Source organism: Phalacrocorax aristotelis, chromosome 5, assembly GCF_949628215.1.
Source record: "Phalacrocorax aristotelis chromosome 5, bGulAri2.1, whole genome shotgun sequence".
NCBI classification, from domain to species: domain Eukaryota; kingdom Metazoa; phylum Chordata; class Aves; order Suliformes; family Phalacrocoracidae; genus Phalacrocorax; species Phalacrocorax aristotelis.
In genome coordinates, this window is record NC_134280.1 from 58,670,242 (window position 1) to 58,683,241 (window position 13,000).

Genomic DNA, 13,000 nt, shown 5'->3' on the forward strand with positions numbered 1-13,000 from the left:
TTTTTTACTATTTTTAAAAAATAATTTATTACCTCTCAGTCTGCAATAAAGAAATGGGGTGGTTTGTGGGGGTTTTGTGGGGTTTTTTGGTTTTTTTTTGTTCATTGGAGTGGTGGATTTTTTTTTTAAGAGAAGGAGGTATGCCTGAGAATTGATAATGCAAGTTTGGCTGGGAGAGAAGAAATATGTCTTAACTTTGAGCATGGAATACCATCTGAGTTGAGGAAAAACTTGCTGGCTCATTTTGGTAGGTGAGTTACATTGTTCCTGTTGCAGTATGCCTCCAAGCCATTCTGTGCAAGCACACAAGTATTCTGAATGATGCATAGGTGTCATATTTGAATTTGATGATTTGGTACAGATGATATGGCCGTTTCTCACACTAAACCTATATGGCAGTGTACTAAGAATAACTGTCTCATCAGTGCATTGATCATTGACCAGGTGCATTAGTATACCTTTTTGTACTTTAATAAAGCTTTCAGAATCCTAGTTCTCTGTACCTCTGCAAACGGTGCTGTATGGATCTCAATTGCTTGTTACCTTCCATGCAGGATTTTTGGATTTGGATCTCTCAGAAGATTCTCAAATCTGTGTCAAACATCTGGCTTAGGAAGCCATGCTGGTCATTGGGCAGTTACGTAGAAGCAGTGCTGTTGTAGTAGCACTGCCCAATGCAAATGTGATCATTGAACTAAGCATTTGCTGGTGAGGTGCTTGTCCCAGAGCTGCAGCATGAATTTAATTAGCTTTCTGTCAGCACTGCCAACAGTATACTGATGGAACTACTCTGACCTCCATTGATTAACCAGTAATTTCTTCTCTAATATGTTAAGGAAACATGTGAAGTTAGCAGTCATATTTGGGATCAACCTGAGTCTTACCCATGTGTGTAGGACTTATTGGTGGATGGCTTTCTGATCTGCCTGCATTTTTTAAAGTACCATACATTTGAAAATCATAGCATCCTTAGCACTCCCACAGTGTGAAGTTACGCATATATGCATAATCTCCTAATATTATTTAGATTAAGGATTTGTAAACATTCTTGATTTGCACTGGTTAATCCATTTTTATTCTTTATATAAAATGCAAACATTCATCTCAGATAATGCTTCTAATACAATTTGTAGATGGGATTCATAATGTAAGCTGAATGTATGGTGGTGACTTTGGGGGAGAAAGACTGCTGGAACATGAAGTAATTATGGGAGGCTAAATGTGGTTCTCACTGCTTGCACTGAAGGCAGAAGAGTTGTGCTTGGTTATGCAAGTGATAAATTTGGTCTTGCATTTAGCTGTTATTTCTGAAGAGTTAAACTCTGGCAGTGAATTAGTCTTGAACTGCATTATAATCAGGATATATCTCTGGTGGAACAGAAAAGCATAAATACTGCAAAAAGAGTAAAAAGGAGCCTTGGGTTTCACTGCAGACCTCTGCTTTGGGCAACACGAGTCTCTGCAGGTTAGTTGTGCTGCCACTCAGAGTGTGTACGTCGTGCTTCTGCAGTTGGCAGTGCTGTCAGTCTTGATTAGATTCTTCTCCAGGGCCAGGGTTAGAGCCTGTGGTTCATAATTTGCAACGCTTCTTTGCTATCTAGATAATAATTATGTAATATGCTATTAAATTGTGTATCTTACCCCTCTATCTGCATCCAGCTGTTGTTACCAGATTATTTAGTAGCCGTTTTTGTTCTGTATTTCAGCCTTGTTTCCATTTTATACAGTGGATGATTAATGTGGTGGAAATTCCTCTTTAATTATGTTTTGCAAGAGACAGGAAAAATACAGTAAAATAAGATTATAGGAGAAAGCATGTAGAGATTTAGAAATTCCTAACATTAAGTAGTTTGTTACATTTATTAACTAAAAGTCAATCTAGCCAATTATAGCATGAAACAATGTTTCAGTGCAATGGTAAAATACTGAAAAAGGTATGGGCTGTTGATGAAGAAAAAAATTGTCTCAACTATTGAAGCATTTGATCAAAGCATCCACAGGATCTAGATTTCATTTCTGACCCTGCTACAGGTTTCTAATGTAATACTGGAAAAGGTAATCATACATGTACATATGAGGACAGAAGTAAGATTTTAGAGAGCCTTAGTTCTGCTATGTCTTTATTTCTGAACTTAGAGCTGTCAAATGACTTTATGTAATTAGTAAGCTCTGCCCTTGGGTCCTCTAAATAAACTTTGCCCGGACTAGGCAGTTTTTCAGCCTGTTAGTCATTTTTTGCACTGACACCCAGAAGGCTGTAATGCATATTAGTTATCAGTTGGAGTGTATTTAAGGAGATTGTTAATTGTAGGTATGAATTTTGATTTTTCACAAATATTTGCTAATCAGATTAGCTTTGGGAAATCACTGATACTTGCAATCATACCAGTTGTTAAGGTCCCTAACACAGCCAGTATTTAATACGTTTTTTCTGAATGTTACTGTGCTGACGTAGTTGAACTGATTTTGGGATCCAGCTTTCCCAAATGTGGGAATGAAGTTTCCTAAAATTCATTAATGAGAGTTTCAGTACTGTGGGGTTATGTGTCATTTGCCATTTTACTTTTCTGGATTGGTTTTTATTTGTTGTTTTTACAAGTTTTATAAAATGACAGCAGTTTTGTACATTATTTAGATGTGTATTTAAAATAAAGGTGATGGTTTCTTTTCAAATGAAATAAGTGGATATTATTTCAAACTTCTCAGTGCTGTCCGCATAAGGAGGGTGAACAATCACAAGGTTGCTGAATGTCTGGAGCTTTTTTCTTTTATTTCTTTCCTAGTTCTTTCTTCCTGCACATTCTAGATTGCATTAGATTGCATTTTATAACCATAAGTTTTCTTCCATGACTGCTATTACAAACTTTATTCTATTTCTTGTTAATCATCCTCTAAACATCATCTCTTTTCCTCAGAGGAGTTTCTGCTACTTTCACTTTAGTTTTTTCCTTTGTCCAGCAATAGAGTGGTATAGTAATGCTTTACATGACAAATTCCTGCTATTTTCCAGCTGTTTGCCACATTCTCAACTACATGGGGTCTCCTCATGCTGTCCTCCTCTGAGGTGCCGGAGTTTGCAAGTACCCCAAACCCACTTTCTGCTCTGTGGCAGCATGCCCTCTACTACCTCTTGCTTTGTCTTTCAGCTGCCTAAATCCTACCAGCTGTTTCTTAGTTGTTTGATTTCTAGTTTTTGGCAGAGATGCCTGTTTCCAGTTGCTAGATTGATGTTTACGTAAAATTTTTTCTTAACATTGCATATTTTCTCCAAAACAAGTGACAGCACCCAAAAGGTTCTGTGTGTTTGAGTATTAATGGAGGGAAAATACAGGAGGTGCTCTCTAGATAGTCAGCTTGATGAAATCTTAGTGAAAAATCCTTTGTTTTCAACCAATCTCTCTATTCCCCCCTTCCCCCCTGCATCCCTCTGGTTTCTGTGTTGAGAATACTTGAGTTCACAGTTTTTTCTATTCAGAGAATTTGGAGGAGGGGGAGCGGTGGTTGTTGGTGGTGGTGTTTGGGTTTTCTGCTTTTTGTGGTTTGTTTGGGTTTTTTTTAATAAAAATTTGCACCTCTGTACCCTGCTGGATAACATATTTTATCTGTCAGTGTTATACTGGGGGTTTACATTGCTGGTACAGCTTTTGTCAAAAAGCATAATAAAGTCAGCAATCTGCATCAGTAACTCACTGCTTTTGCTTTGCAACTAACAGTGTGAGACTTGTTTCAGCATAACTTCTTGTGGCTGTTGCCTCCTTTTATAAGATGCTGTTTTCAGTTCAGGGATTTTTCAGATTTTTCTTGTGGAAAGTATTTTAGCCATCTTAAAGAATGGTAAAATTTTCTCTGCATGAATACCGTAGGAGTGTTTTGGTGACTAATGATTTCTGGATGCAGCATGCATTACTGTCCTTGTGAAAGTCTTCCCAAGTATCATCATTAACGTGCCTTTGAAAATTGCAACTTATATATGATCTGTGAAGACTGGCAAGAGTTTACAAAGTCAAGTCTCAAGTTTTCACTTCAGTGAGTACTTCAAGACTAATCCTGTACTTCTCTTCTGTAGGGCAGGTCTTGAGATTAAGCAGTATCCACGTGCATCAATCTTGTTAAGGGGCCATGTAGGCCCCACCCGTTTTCCTAAAAATGGATGCTTTCAGCTGCTTTTTAACTAATGAGGTGCAATATTTGAAGTGGGTAAAAGAAATATTTCCCAGGTTTTTGCTGACAAAATTCCTGGCATACAGAAGGTTTAAAGAAGAAGCTTAGTGATGCAAATGCAGAGAAATAAAAGCAATGAGGTGGATTAGGGAAAGAAGCTGGTGAGATTCGGACTGGAAGAAGGATGAAGACAAATTTGCTGGAAGCTGAGAATGCAGCATCTGAGGCAGTTAGCGGGGGGGCGGGGAAGAGAGAGACTAAAGCTGAGGTAAGGGAAGAGGCTTGAGTTTGACAAAAACAGAATGATTTCAAAAAACCAAGGCAAATGAATAAAAATACAATAGGAGACTAGATTTGCAGGGTGGATGATGTACAAACAGCATGGTGATACTGTTTTAAGTGTATGCAATATCAACATGATTTTAGATATCATTAAACAGTTTAAGTTGGAAGGGAACTCCAGAGGTTATTGAGTACAGCCCTGATCAAAGTAGGTCTGATAAGACCAGGTTGTCCAGGGCTGTGTGAAGTTGGGTCTTGAATGCCTACAAGGATGGAGAGTCCATAACCTTTCTTGGCAATTTGTTCCTGTATTTGACTACTCTTATACTAAAGAAAACAAAAAGTAACACTGTAGCAGCAACATCTCTGTGATAGCCTGACCCATTTCTCTACAAGGTGGGGCAATGTTATGTCTTCAGTTCTCTCCCTGTCCTCTTCCTCAGACCTTGTAGCCCTGTCTGGTGACCCTGTCTTCTCCACTGGGGAGGAAAAAGAGAGGCTGAAAGTGAGCAGCACATCTACTTTTGGCTGAGGGTGCTCCTCCCTGCACAGCGGAGTAACAGAGCAAAACTGCTGCATCACCAAAGAGTGAGTGAAAGCTGGGGTTTTGCTGTTTGGGAGGGTCCCAGTGCTACAACCTCCATTACAGGAGCTGTACTTCTAAGATGAGTCTGATTATGAACCATCTTGAGACAAAGAGGCAGGAAGGTGATAGACAGTGGTGTGATGGACAGACTGGCAGTAAGAAGATACTTGGGGACTAGTTGCAGAACGAGTTGGTGTGGATGTTCAAGTATTTTAGATTATTTTGACAAGAAGGATTGGATTATATTTGGGAAGAGGGATGTGTTGGAAATTTGGTGATAAGAAGCTAGTGGAAGGAGGGAGGATTGTGAAGAGGATATATTGGAAGGGATAACTTTAAAGGAGTCGAACTGGGAGAAAACAGTAACACAGTCGAAGTTACAGCACATGATCATCCAGATCATCTGGAACAGAGGAAAGTAGTGAATGTTCTGCTGTCTTGCAGCATTTTGCTCTGATTTTTTTTTTAGTGCGTAATAACTATTAATCAGCCACAGTACAATAACAAACACTGTAAAATAATTTAAACAAATACTTTTGTTCCTTTGGCCCTTGAATTTGTCTTGCATTAGATTTCTTTTTCTTCCAAAATAGCCATTGACCCATTAAGCGATTGGTTCTGCTCTCTTTCAGGACTTCACAGTTGTCTGCACTGACTAGCTTCCTCTCTACTTCCCCAAAGTTGAGAGAAGAACCATAAGCTCTGGAGGAAGGACATTATTCTATTTTAAAGACAGATAGTACGTTAAAGATGCTGGGAGCTTAAAAGATACTTTGTCTAAGAGGGGGAATACTCTAAAATAGACCTGAGCTGAAAGGCCTTTGAGATGCATTCCCTGCTGGAACTGTTTCAGAATATAGTATTAGTCAAAACCAGTGGCTGAGTAGCCTTTCTTCTCCAATATGTGAAATGGTCTAGCTGCTTTGCAGCCTGCTTCCATGAGGTGTCCTGAAAATTGAGTGAATGGAAAATATTGACAGTACAGAACACAGTTCTGTAACAGCAGTTAAGATGACAGATAACCTCTGTGCACCACTAGCATCTAATACCATAATTACTTAGTTTAACTTGCCACAAGCTGGCAGTCCCTCCAGAGAAGCAGTCCTTGCAAACTGGTCTGGAATAAAAGTTTCTTTTGGTGCTAGTTTATTTTTTTTAACTGCATCAGTTTTCTGATCTTATTTTCTGCACAGTACATGAATGCTGAGGATAGGGCCACTTCAGTGTTGGTTTAAGCTGATCCTGTAGCTACAGCGTGTTGTCCCATTTTTGGTTTATGAGCAAAGTGCTTTCTAAGTGTCTTGTTCCTATTTTGAGATAGGGGGGATAAATGAGTAATAGGCAAAGAAGTTACTAGTCCAAAGCCGTTAATGTGGAGATGGTAGAGGAAGGAGTTTAACTCAGGATCTCCTGTGTCCTTGTATAATTCCTTGTCCCTTAGATTATAGCATCAAAAAAACCCCTGTAGCTATTTAATTTTCTTCAAAAAATATTTGGTATAAATGTAGTTTAGTCTGGATGGCTTCTCTGCACTGGCTCTTTTTCTGTTGTATTACATCTCTTCTAGAGACCTCGTTTTCTATAAAAGCTTATTTTCTTGAAAAGGGTGCTGAGAACAAGAATTTCCCATCTTCCCTTGGATGTAAAAAAAAAAAATCTTTCACACCTCTTTTGAACTATATTCTGGTTTCTGTTGTAACTATATTTTCTTTTTGATGTTCAGAGTTGTTTAAGGTTTAAATTCTCTACTACAAGTCTATAGTTTAATCTCCTTAATGTTCCAGATAGGTACTGGGTAGGATTTTAATCTTGGAAGGCATATTTCTTACTGAATTGTAAACTGATCATTAGTAGTGTTTTTTCCTTACATGCTTTTCAACACAGTGCATGAAAAAACTTGCTTTTTTTACAGGAGGCTTAAGACCTTCCTAAAGCTACCCCTTCCCCTTTCTTTATTAAGCTGTATCTATTCCATTAACTGGGCTCTTAACAGTTAACCAAACTGTAAATAATATTCTTATAAGTGCAGAGGTGATTTAGACTCCAGGTGCAATTTCAGGAGGTAATGTGGGTACCTGGTATAACACCATATTAAAAGTTAGAAGGGCATGGATTGTAGCGACACATTTGCTTTGCGGACAGCACTTGGGTTAAAGCACTTCAGACAGCAAAAGCAGCAGAGCTGCAGCAGCTGGGTGTGGGATGGTTTTTTTTCCTGCTGAAACTAAAACTTATGTAGCTGCCTGCCTCTCTAGGAAGTAGAGTGTGGTTCAAATTCATTTGGATGTATTTGGAAAATATTACTTGGCTATAATTTTCAACTACTAAATTAGTGTACCAAATCTTTTCAATACTGCAGGCATGCTAGAGTGCCTGAATGGTCTAATTTTGCTTTTGTTATTTAGTTTTGACATAAGCATGAGTTTTTTGTGGTCTTTGAGATCGTTGATGAGTTGCTCATTCAAGGGCATATTTCTGGATTGTAGATGTAAAATTACTTCAGTTATTTAGAAACGTAATCACAAGTAGGTTAAAAGCCCTAGATCATTCCTCTCAGTCTTGAATTATAAAACAGCAGGTCATAGAACCATACTAAGATTAAAAGCTTTGACTGTTTATCTGAAACCCTTTTGTGAGATTATCTAACTGCTGCTTATTGTAAGAAAAACTCTTGACTATCAAGAGATTGGGGTGTGGGGAAAGTTGCTTTAATGCTGTGTATCCCAGATTGCAGTTAGATGTGGATGAAAGGGGCGGTGGAGGGGGTGGGATCCACATGGAAGTGTGTGTTGCATTAACTAAAGGGCTTGCAGAACTCAGTGACTCTTTTTGGTTGTTTTTTTTGGTTTTTGTTTTTTTTTTGTGGTGAAAGCCAACATCTGAGTTAGTAGAATTAAATGTGTATTTCCTGTATAGCTTCTTAATCTTAGGAAAATTAGTAAAAGCCTTTCAGATTCAGTAGACTACTTAATCTCCCATATTGAAACATGCCTGAGTAAAAAATTAGTATCCAAAGGGATGGCTATATCTGGTTCTATGACACACATGCAGAGTTGGGACTGTCACTCACTAAACACTATCCTGTTGTCTTATTAATACATTTTACCATGAGATATTTTATTATTTTCAAGGAGGGATTTTTTTTTTAAAATAGAAACCTTCCTGGAAGGTTTAGGGAAATTGTTGGACCATTCAGTCAGACGTACTAATAAACTATGTATTGCCCAATATGTGACAGATTCTAAACCTCTTACTAGCACTGGAGAGATACTTAATTTATATATTTAAAGCTCTGCTGTTGTTATGGGTGACCGTAGGTGAATGACAGCTTTATTGTAATTCTGGGAACAAAAAGATATCATTACTTCTACAGTCATCGACACCGTTATTCTTTATACATTGGTTGAATAATTCATATTCAACTGGAATCTAAATATGGGTGATGCACTTCAATTTAGTAACTGCTACCTGAAGTTCTTAACAGCTTGGTTAATTGAGGTAATAATATTTACCTATTTCAAATAACTTTTTTTCCTCTGAAGTATATTCCAGGTAAGTCAGTCATTCATTGCATCTTCTTTATGTTGACGGTAACATAAAATAGTTGTAGCAGCTGTATAAAAATCTAATTAAACTTCGATTGTCTTTAGTTCTGGTTCTGTATTTAAGTTTTCTGTTTTGTGAATACTTTCTAGGTAGACAATGTTATTAGCTCAGATAAATCGAGACTCTCAGGGAATGACTGAATTTTCTGGAGGAGGAATGGAGGCCCAGCATGTGACTCTTTGTCTAACAGAAGCTGTAGCTGTGCAAGGTGAGCCTTCAGGTTAAAATACCTCTACATGATTGTGTCTCTTCTGTTTGAAATTCAGATAAAACTCTAAAACGCATGTAGTGTATTGTAAATGAAAGATCTAAGGAATTATTCTTTGTTAACTGAGATTGATTAAATTCACTCAGATCACTTCCTCTCAGAATTAAATCTTAATTAAGGTAACAGGAGTATAAATGTGCCACAAAAGGAAATACAAAATCTGACTTCATTCTCACTATAGTTTTACTGGTTTATACTTTGTACCTTCAGTTCATATCTAAGTATGTATTAAACAAGGCGAGTTTTTAAAAAGATCGGTGTTCTAGGATTGGTTTAAATGGAACGTTTTCTGACAGCTTCATTACAATTTTATGTAATTAAAAACTTTTTCCTAAATCTGTGTTTCACTCTAAGGAAATTTGTGTATATTAATGACAGATAGTAGTATACAAAACAAATTATCAATACAAGTATATATATTGTTATTTCACTCTTGACACTCATGACCTAATTAATATTTCTCCTAAAACCTCCACTTTGTAGTTATTTTTTCAGTGACATAGTAACTTCTTAGTTATGGAAAATAACTTTCTAGCTGTCATGTTTACAGAGCAAAATCTTGAACATATAACCCTAGTATATGTTCAAGGTTCAAAAACTAGGAAGAACTATTTCCTATTACTATTTCTGAAATCATTATGCTTTAATGGGATGTAATCATTTATGGAGATGGTTAAGTTGTGATCTTTAGGGTTTAATGCTGGTAATAGTGAATATGAACTTTTTTCCTTGCTAGATGGTGACAACTTGGAAAACATGGAAGGTGTAAGTTTGCAAGCAGTTACCCTTGCTGATGGCTCCACTGCTTACATACAGCACAATTCTAAAGGTATGTAAATGACTAGAAATTATTTGGTATTGAAATCATATTCCCTTTTTTAACCCTGTCTTTGTATTGTAAACCCCTTTGGGTTGTAAAGTCAGGCAAAATCTGTACAAAGTTTTATGAAGTTCCAATTCCAGCTGGGAATTACAGGTGTTACAGTAGTACTATAAAATAAATATTTATTTCTGCTAATAATAAGATGCAGGCATCAAATGCAGAACACAAGATCATCTCACTCTTGTTTGACTTTACACTTCAAACCCAAGTATCAACATTCTGCCTACTGGATATGACATCAGGAATTTTAAAACCTCTGTATAGTCATATTGTGCTTACTCTTTATCAATCATTATTTCTCAGTGATACTTTCTGGATTAAAATATAAATAAAATATCAACTGTGTGTTTAAACTGTGATGTGTCACACAGAATATTTTTAAGAATTCTAATTGTGTATTTCAGATGGTAAATTAATGGATGGACAAGTGATTCAGTTAGAAGATGGTTCTGCTGCTTATGTTCAACATGTACCCATGCCTAAAAGCAGTAAGTGTAATAATACAAGAAATAGATTCTAAAATAATGTGTTACTGACAAATGTTGATATTAAATAATTAACGGTAATTATAATAGCTTGATTTCTTACTTTAATGGAAACAGTCATGAAGAGACCTGAGGTAATTTGTAATCCTAGGTATTTAGTGTTTAATCTTTCCAACTAACAGATCTCTGAAACTACAGTTGAAGCATTACAACTTTTTCTTCTGAACAGGGGACAGTTTGCGTCTGGAAGATGGACAAGCAGTTCAGCTGGAAGACGGAACTACTGCATTTATTCATCACACCTCAAAAGGTAATTTTTCTTTGAAGTGTGATTTATTACATTAGAGTTCAACAGAACTTCAGCAGTATAAAATAAGGTACTCTTTTTAGACTATGACATCATTTAGTGTAATTCCCAATGTAGATTGCTTGTTGCTTTTACTTTGTGACACCTGGAAATTGCTGAAATGAGACTGGTTCAATTCCTTATTTTGGCCTCATATAACATCTATAAACAGAACCAAGACAATCATATCTCACCTTTTTTTTTTTGCCCAGGATCACATTAAGGTAAGTATTTATCATGTTAGTAGAGAATGTAAGCCCTTATACAGATTTCAGCAATAACTGCATGTGAAAATGAGATGAGAAAGCAAGTAAGAATCAATCAGTCCCTCTTGAGCTAAAGAATGTAGAGATTGACTTAAATTCAAAGATCATGCTATTGATGATTTTGCCATTAGGAAGAAGGGCAGAAAATGTGACAGCTAACAGTAAAGAATGCAAATGTATTTATTTCAAATGATAACTTCGGTTTCTGCAGAAGATGATTACGCTAGTCTTGGAAATAGTACCACTTCTCAACAAAAAGTGAACAAGTAGATATTTTAAGTCAGTTTAAACTAGTGTGACAAGAATTACATTCTACCATCAGCAATACTAAGCAGAGAGAATATAATAAAGAATTTCTTCCTTAAAAGTCATCCTAATTTTATGTGTTTCTTTTGCATATTTGCATGATTCTGTTCTTAAAAATGATCAGATTTTTGAATTCTAAAATCTGGAGTATTGAAATCAGTACATGTGCTAAATGATTTTTATTTTCAGTAGATACGAAATGCAAAGCATGGTTGTGTTCCTGGTTTCCTTTGCAAATAAAGCTAGACCAAAATAAAATTGGTTTTGCACTTGTATAAGTGAGCAGAAATAAAGCTATGGGAGATGTTGCCTTGAAAAAAATTTCATAAGTGTTAGTCATAGCAATATTTTAAGTGTTTGTTTTTCTCCTGTACTAGTTTTTATATCTCTCATGTATTTCATATGTATATGTGACTTTAGGAGACATTTGCTAAAGAGCAGTATTTGTTGTGTAACATGAAGACATGGCTATTCCTTTTCTTTCATGACATTTCTTAATATTATTTCTCAGACAGTTATGACCAGAGTGCATTACAAGCAGTCCAGCTGGAGGATGGAACTACTGCCTACATTCACCACACGGTGCAAATGCCACAGTCAGATACCATTTTAGCCATTCAAGCTGATGGCACAGTGGCAGGTCTTCATACAGGAGATGCTGCCATTGACCCAGATACCATCAGTGCTTTGGAGCAATATGCAGCCAAGGTATATTGAAAGACATTTTCTCTATCCATAACATTTTAATGTAGCATTACAAGATTTTTGGCAGTAAAAGCCAATTGTGATCCAAGAATTAAAATAATTGAGAGTGTATTCAGGCTCTTAAAAGAGAGAACACCAAATTGTCATGATAGTGCTTCACTATCATGAGTAGCTCCAGTGTGTAGCGTTGCATAAAAAGAACAAAAGATTGAATGCTGAGATGTGGAGTCAGACTGGTTTGGAAAGTGATTTAGACAACTAAATAATAATTTTCTTCAAAATGTATGTTGGAAAGGAGCCTCTTGAGAGGACGCTGTTTGGAAAGAAGGACAAAGTTAAATTATTCTGGTTCAGGCACTATTGCTGGATTTTATTATTTTCTTACATTTTTTTTTCTTGCATTGGGAAGAGTAGGGGCTGGTGTACTGGACAAGGACAGCACATGATATGAAGTGTAAAACAGACACTTAGAGAGTTACTGAGTTTGGAAGAAACTTCTTTGATCCATGCTTTCAATAGTAAAACGTAGTATGATGCTCAAAATTCATGTTGACCACTTTACTGGACTTCTGTAAAGCATGCTGTAAGTATAGTAATGAGCAGTGCAACTTCCATGACTTCATAGTTTAGCAGTGTCCCAGTTGCTGGATGATTACCATCAGTGCTTGTATGGCTCTGGAAAAAGAGTAGAATAAATTTAAAATCTGTCCTTTAGTGTCACTGAGAGTTGTCAAATTCTGGGAGAAGGCCAGTTAGGATAATTAAATGCCTTTTATACTATTATTTCCATTATGCTTCTGTCTATTATGATTGAGAGATCCTAAAAGAACCAGTCAGATTGTGATGTGTTTGGCTATGCCTTAACATTTCATAAAATAAAAGGTAATTCAAGGTTAGTCAAGTTGTAGTGACAAGCTTTTACGCATTCCCTAGCTACTATTTAATTTAGGTTGAAATCAATCATAACTTTGTCCTTCTTAACAAGAAGCTATATTAATAACAGTTTGTTATAAGTTTCTGTTTTAAGAAAGTGAAGAAGAAACAGAAGAAATGCAAATAAATTTCCATTTTTGTTCCATTTATCTCAAATGTGTTTTTTAATTCTG

At 36.4% G+C, this 13,000-nt stretch overlaps 1 protein-coding gene across 3 annotated transcripts in view; it reads left to right on the top strand.

The window, feature by feature from the left end:
* ZNF143 (zinc finger protein 143) overlaps positions 1-13,000 on the top strand; it is a 42,290-nt gene that overhangs the window by 4,966 nt on the left and 24,324 nt on the right. Inside the window, exons 2-7 of one of the 3 annotated variants that reach the window (XM_075094785.1) lie at positions 4,887-5,031; positions 8,725-8,843; positions 9,640-9,732; positions 10,191-10,274; positions 10,501-10,581; positions 11,701-11,897. In XM_075094785.1, coding sequence (XP_074950886.1) covers positions 8,732-8,843; positions 9,640-9,732; positions 10,191-10,274; positions 10,501-10,581; positions 11,701-11,897 — 567 coding nt within the window. In that variant the 5' untranslated portion in view covers positions 4,887-5,031; positions 8,725-8,731. Of the gene's footprint in view, positions 1-178; positions 252-4,886; positions 5,032-8,724; positions 8,844-9,639; positions 9,733-10,190; positions 10,275-10,500; positions 10,582-11,700; positions 11,898-13,000 lie in introns of those variants that run through there. The other 2 variants (XM_075094786.1, XM_075094784.1) reach the window with 2 other exon arrangements.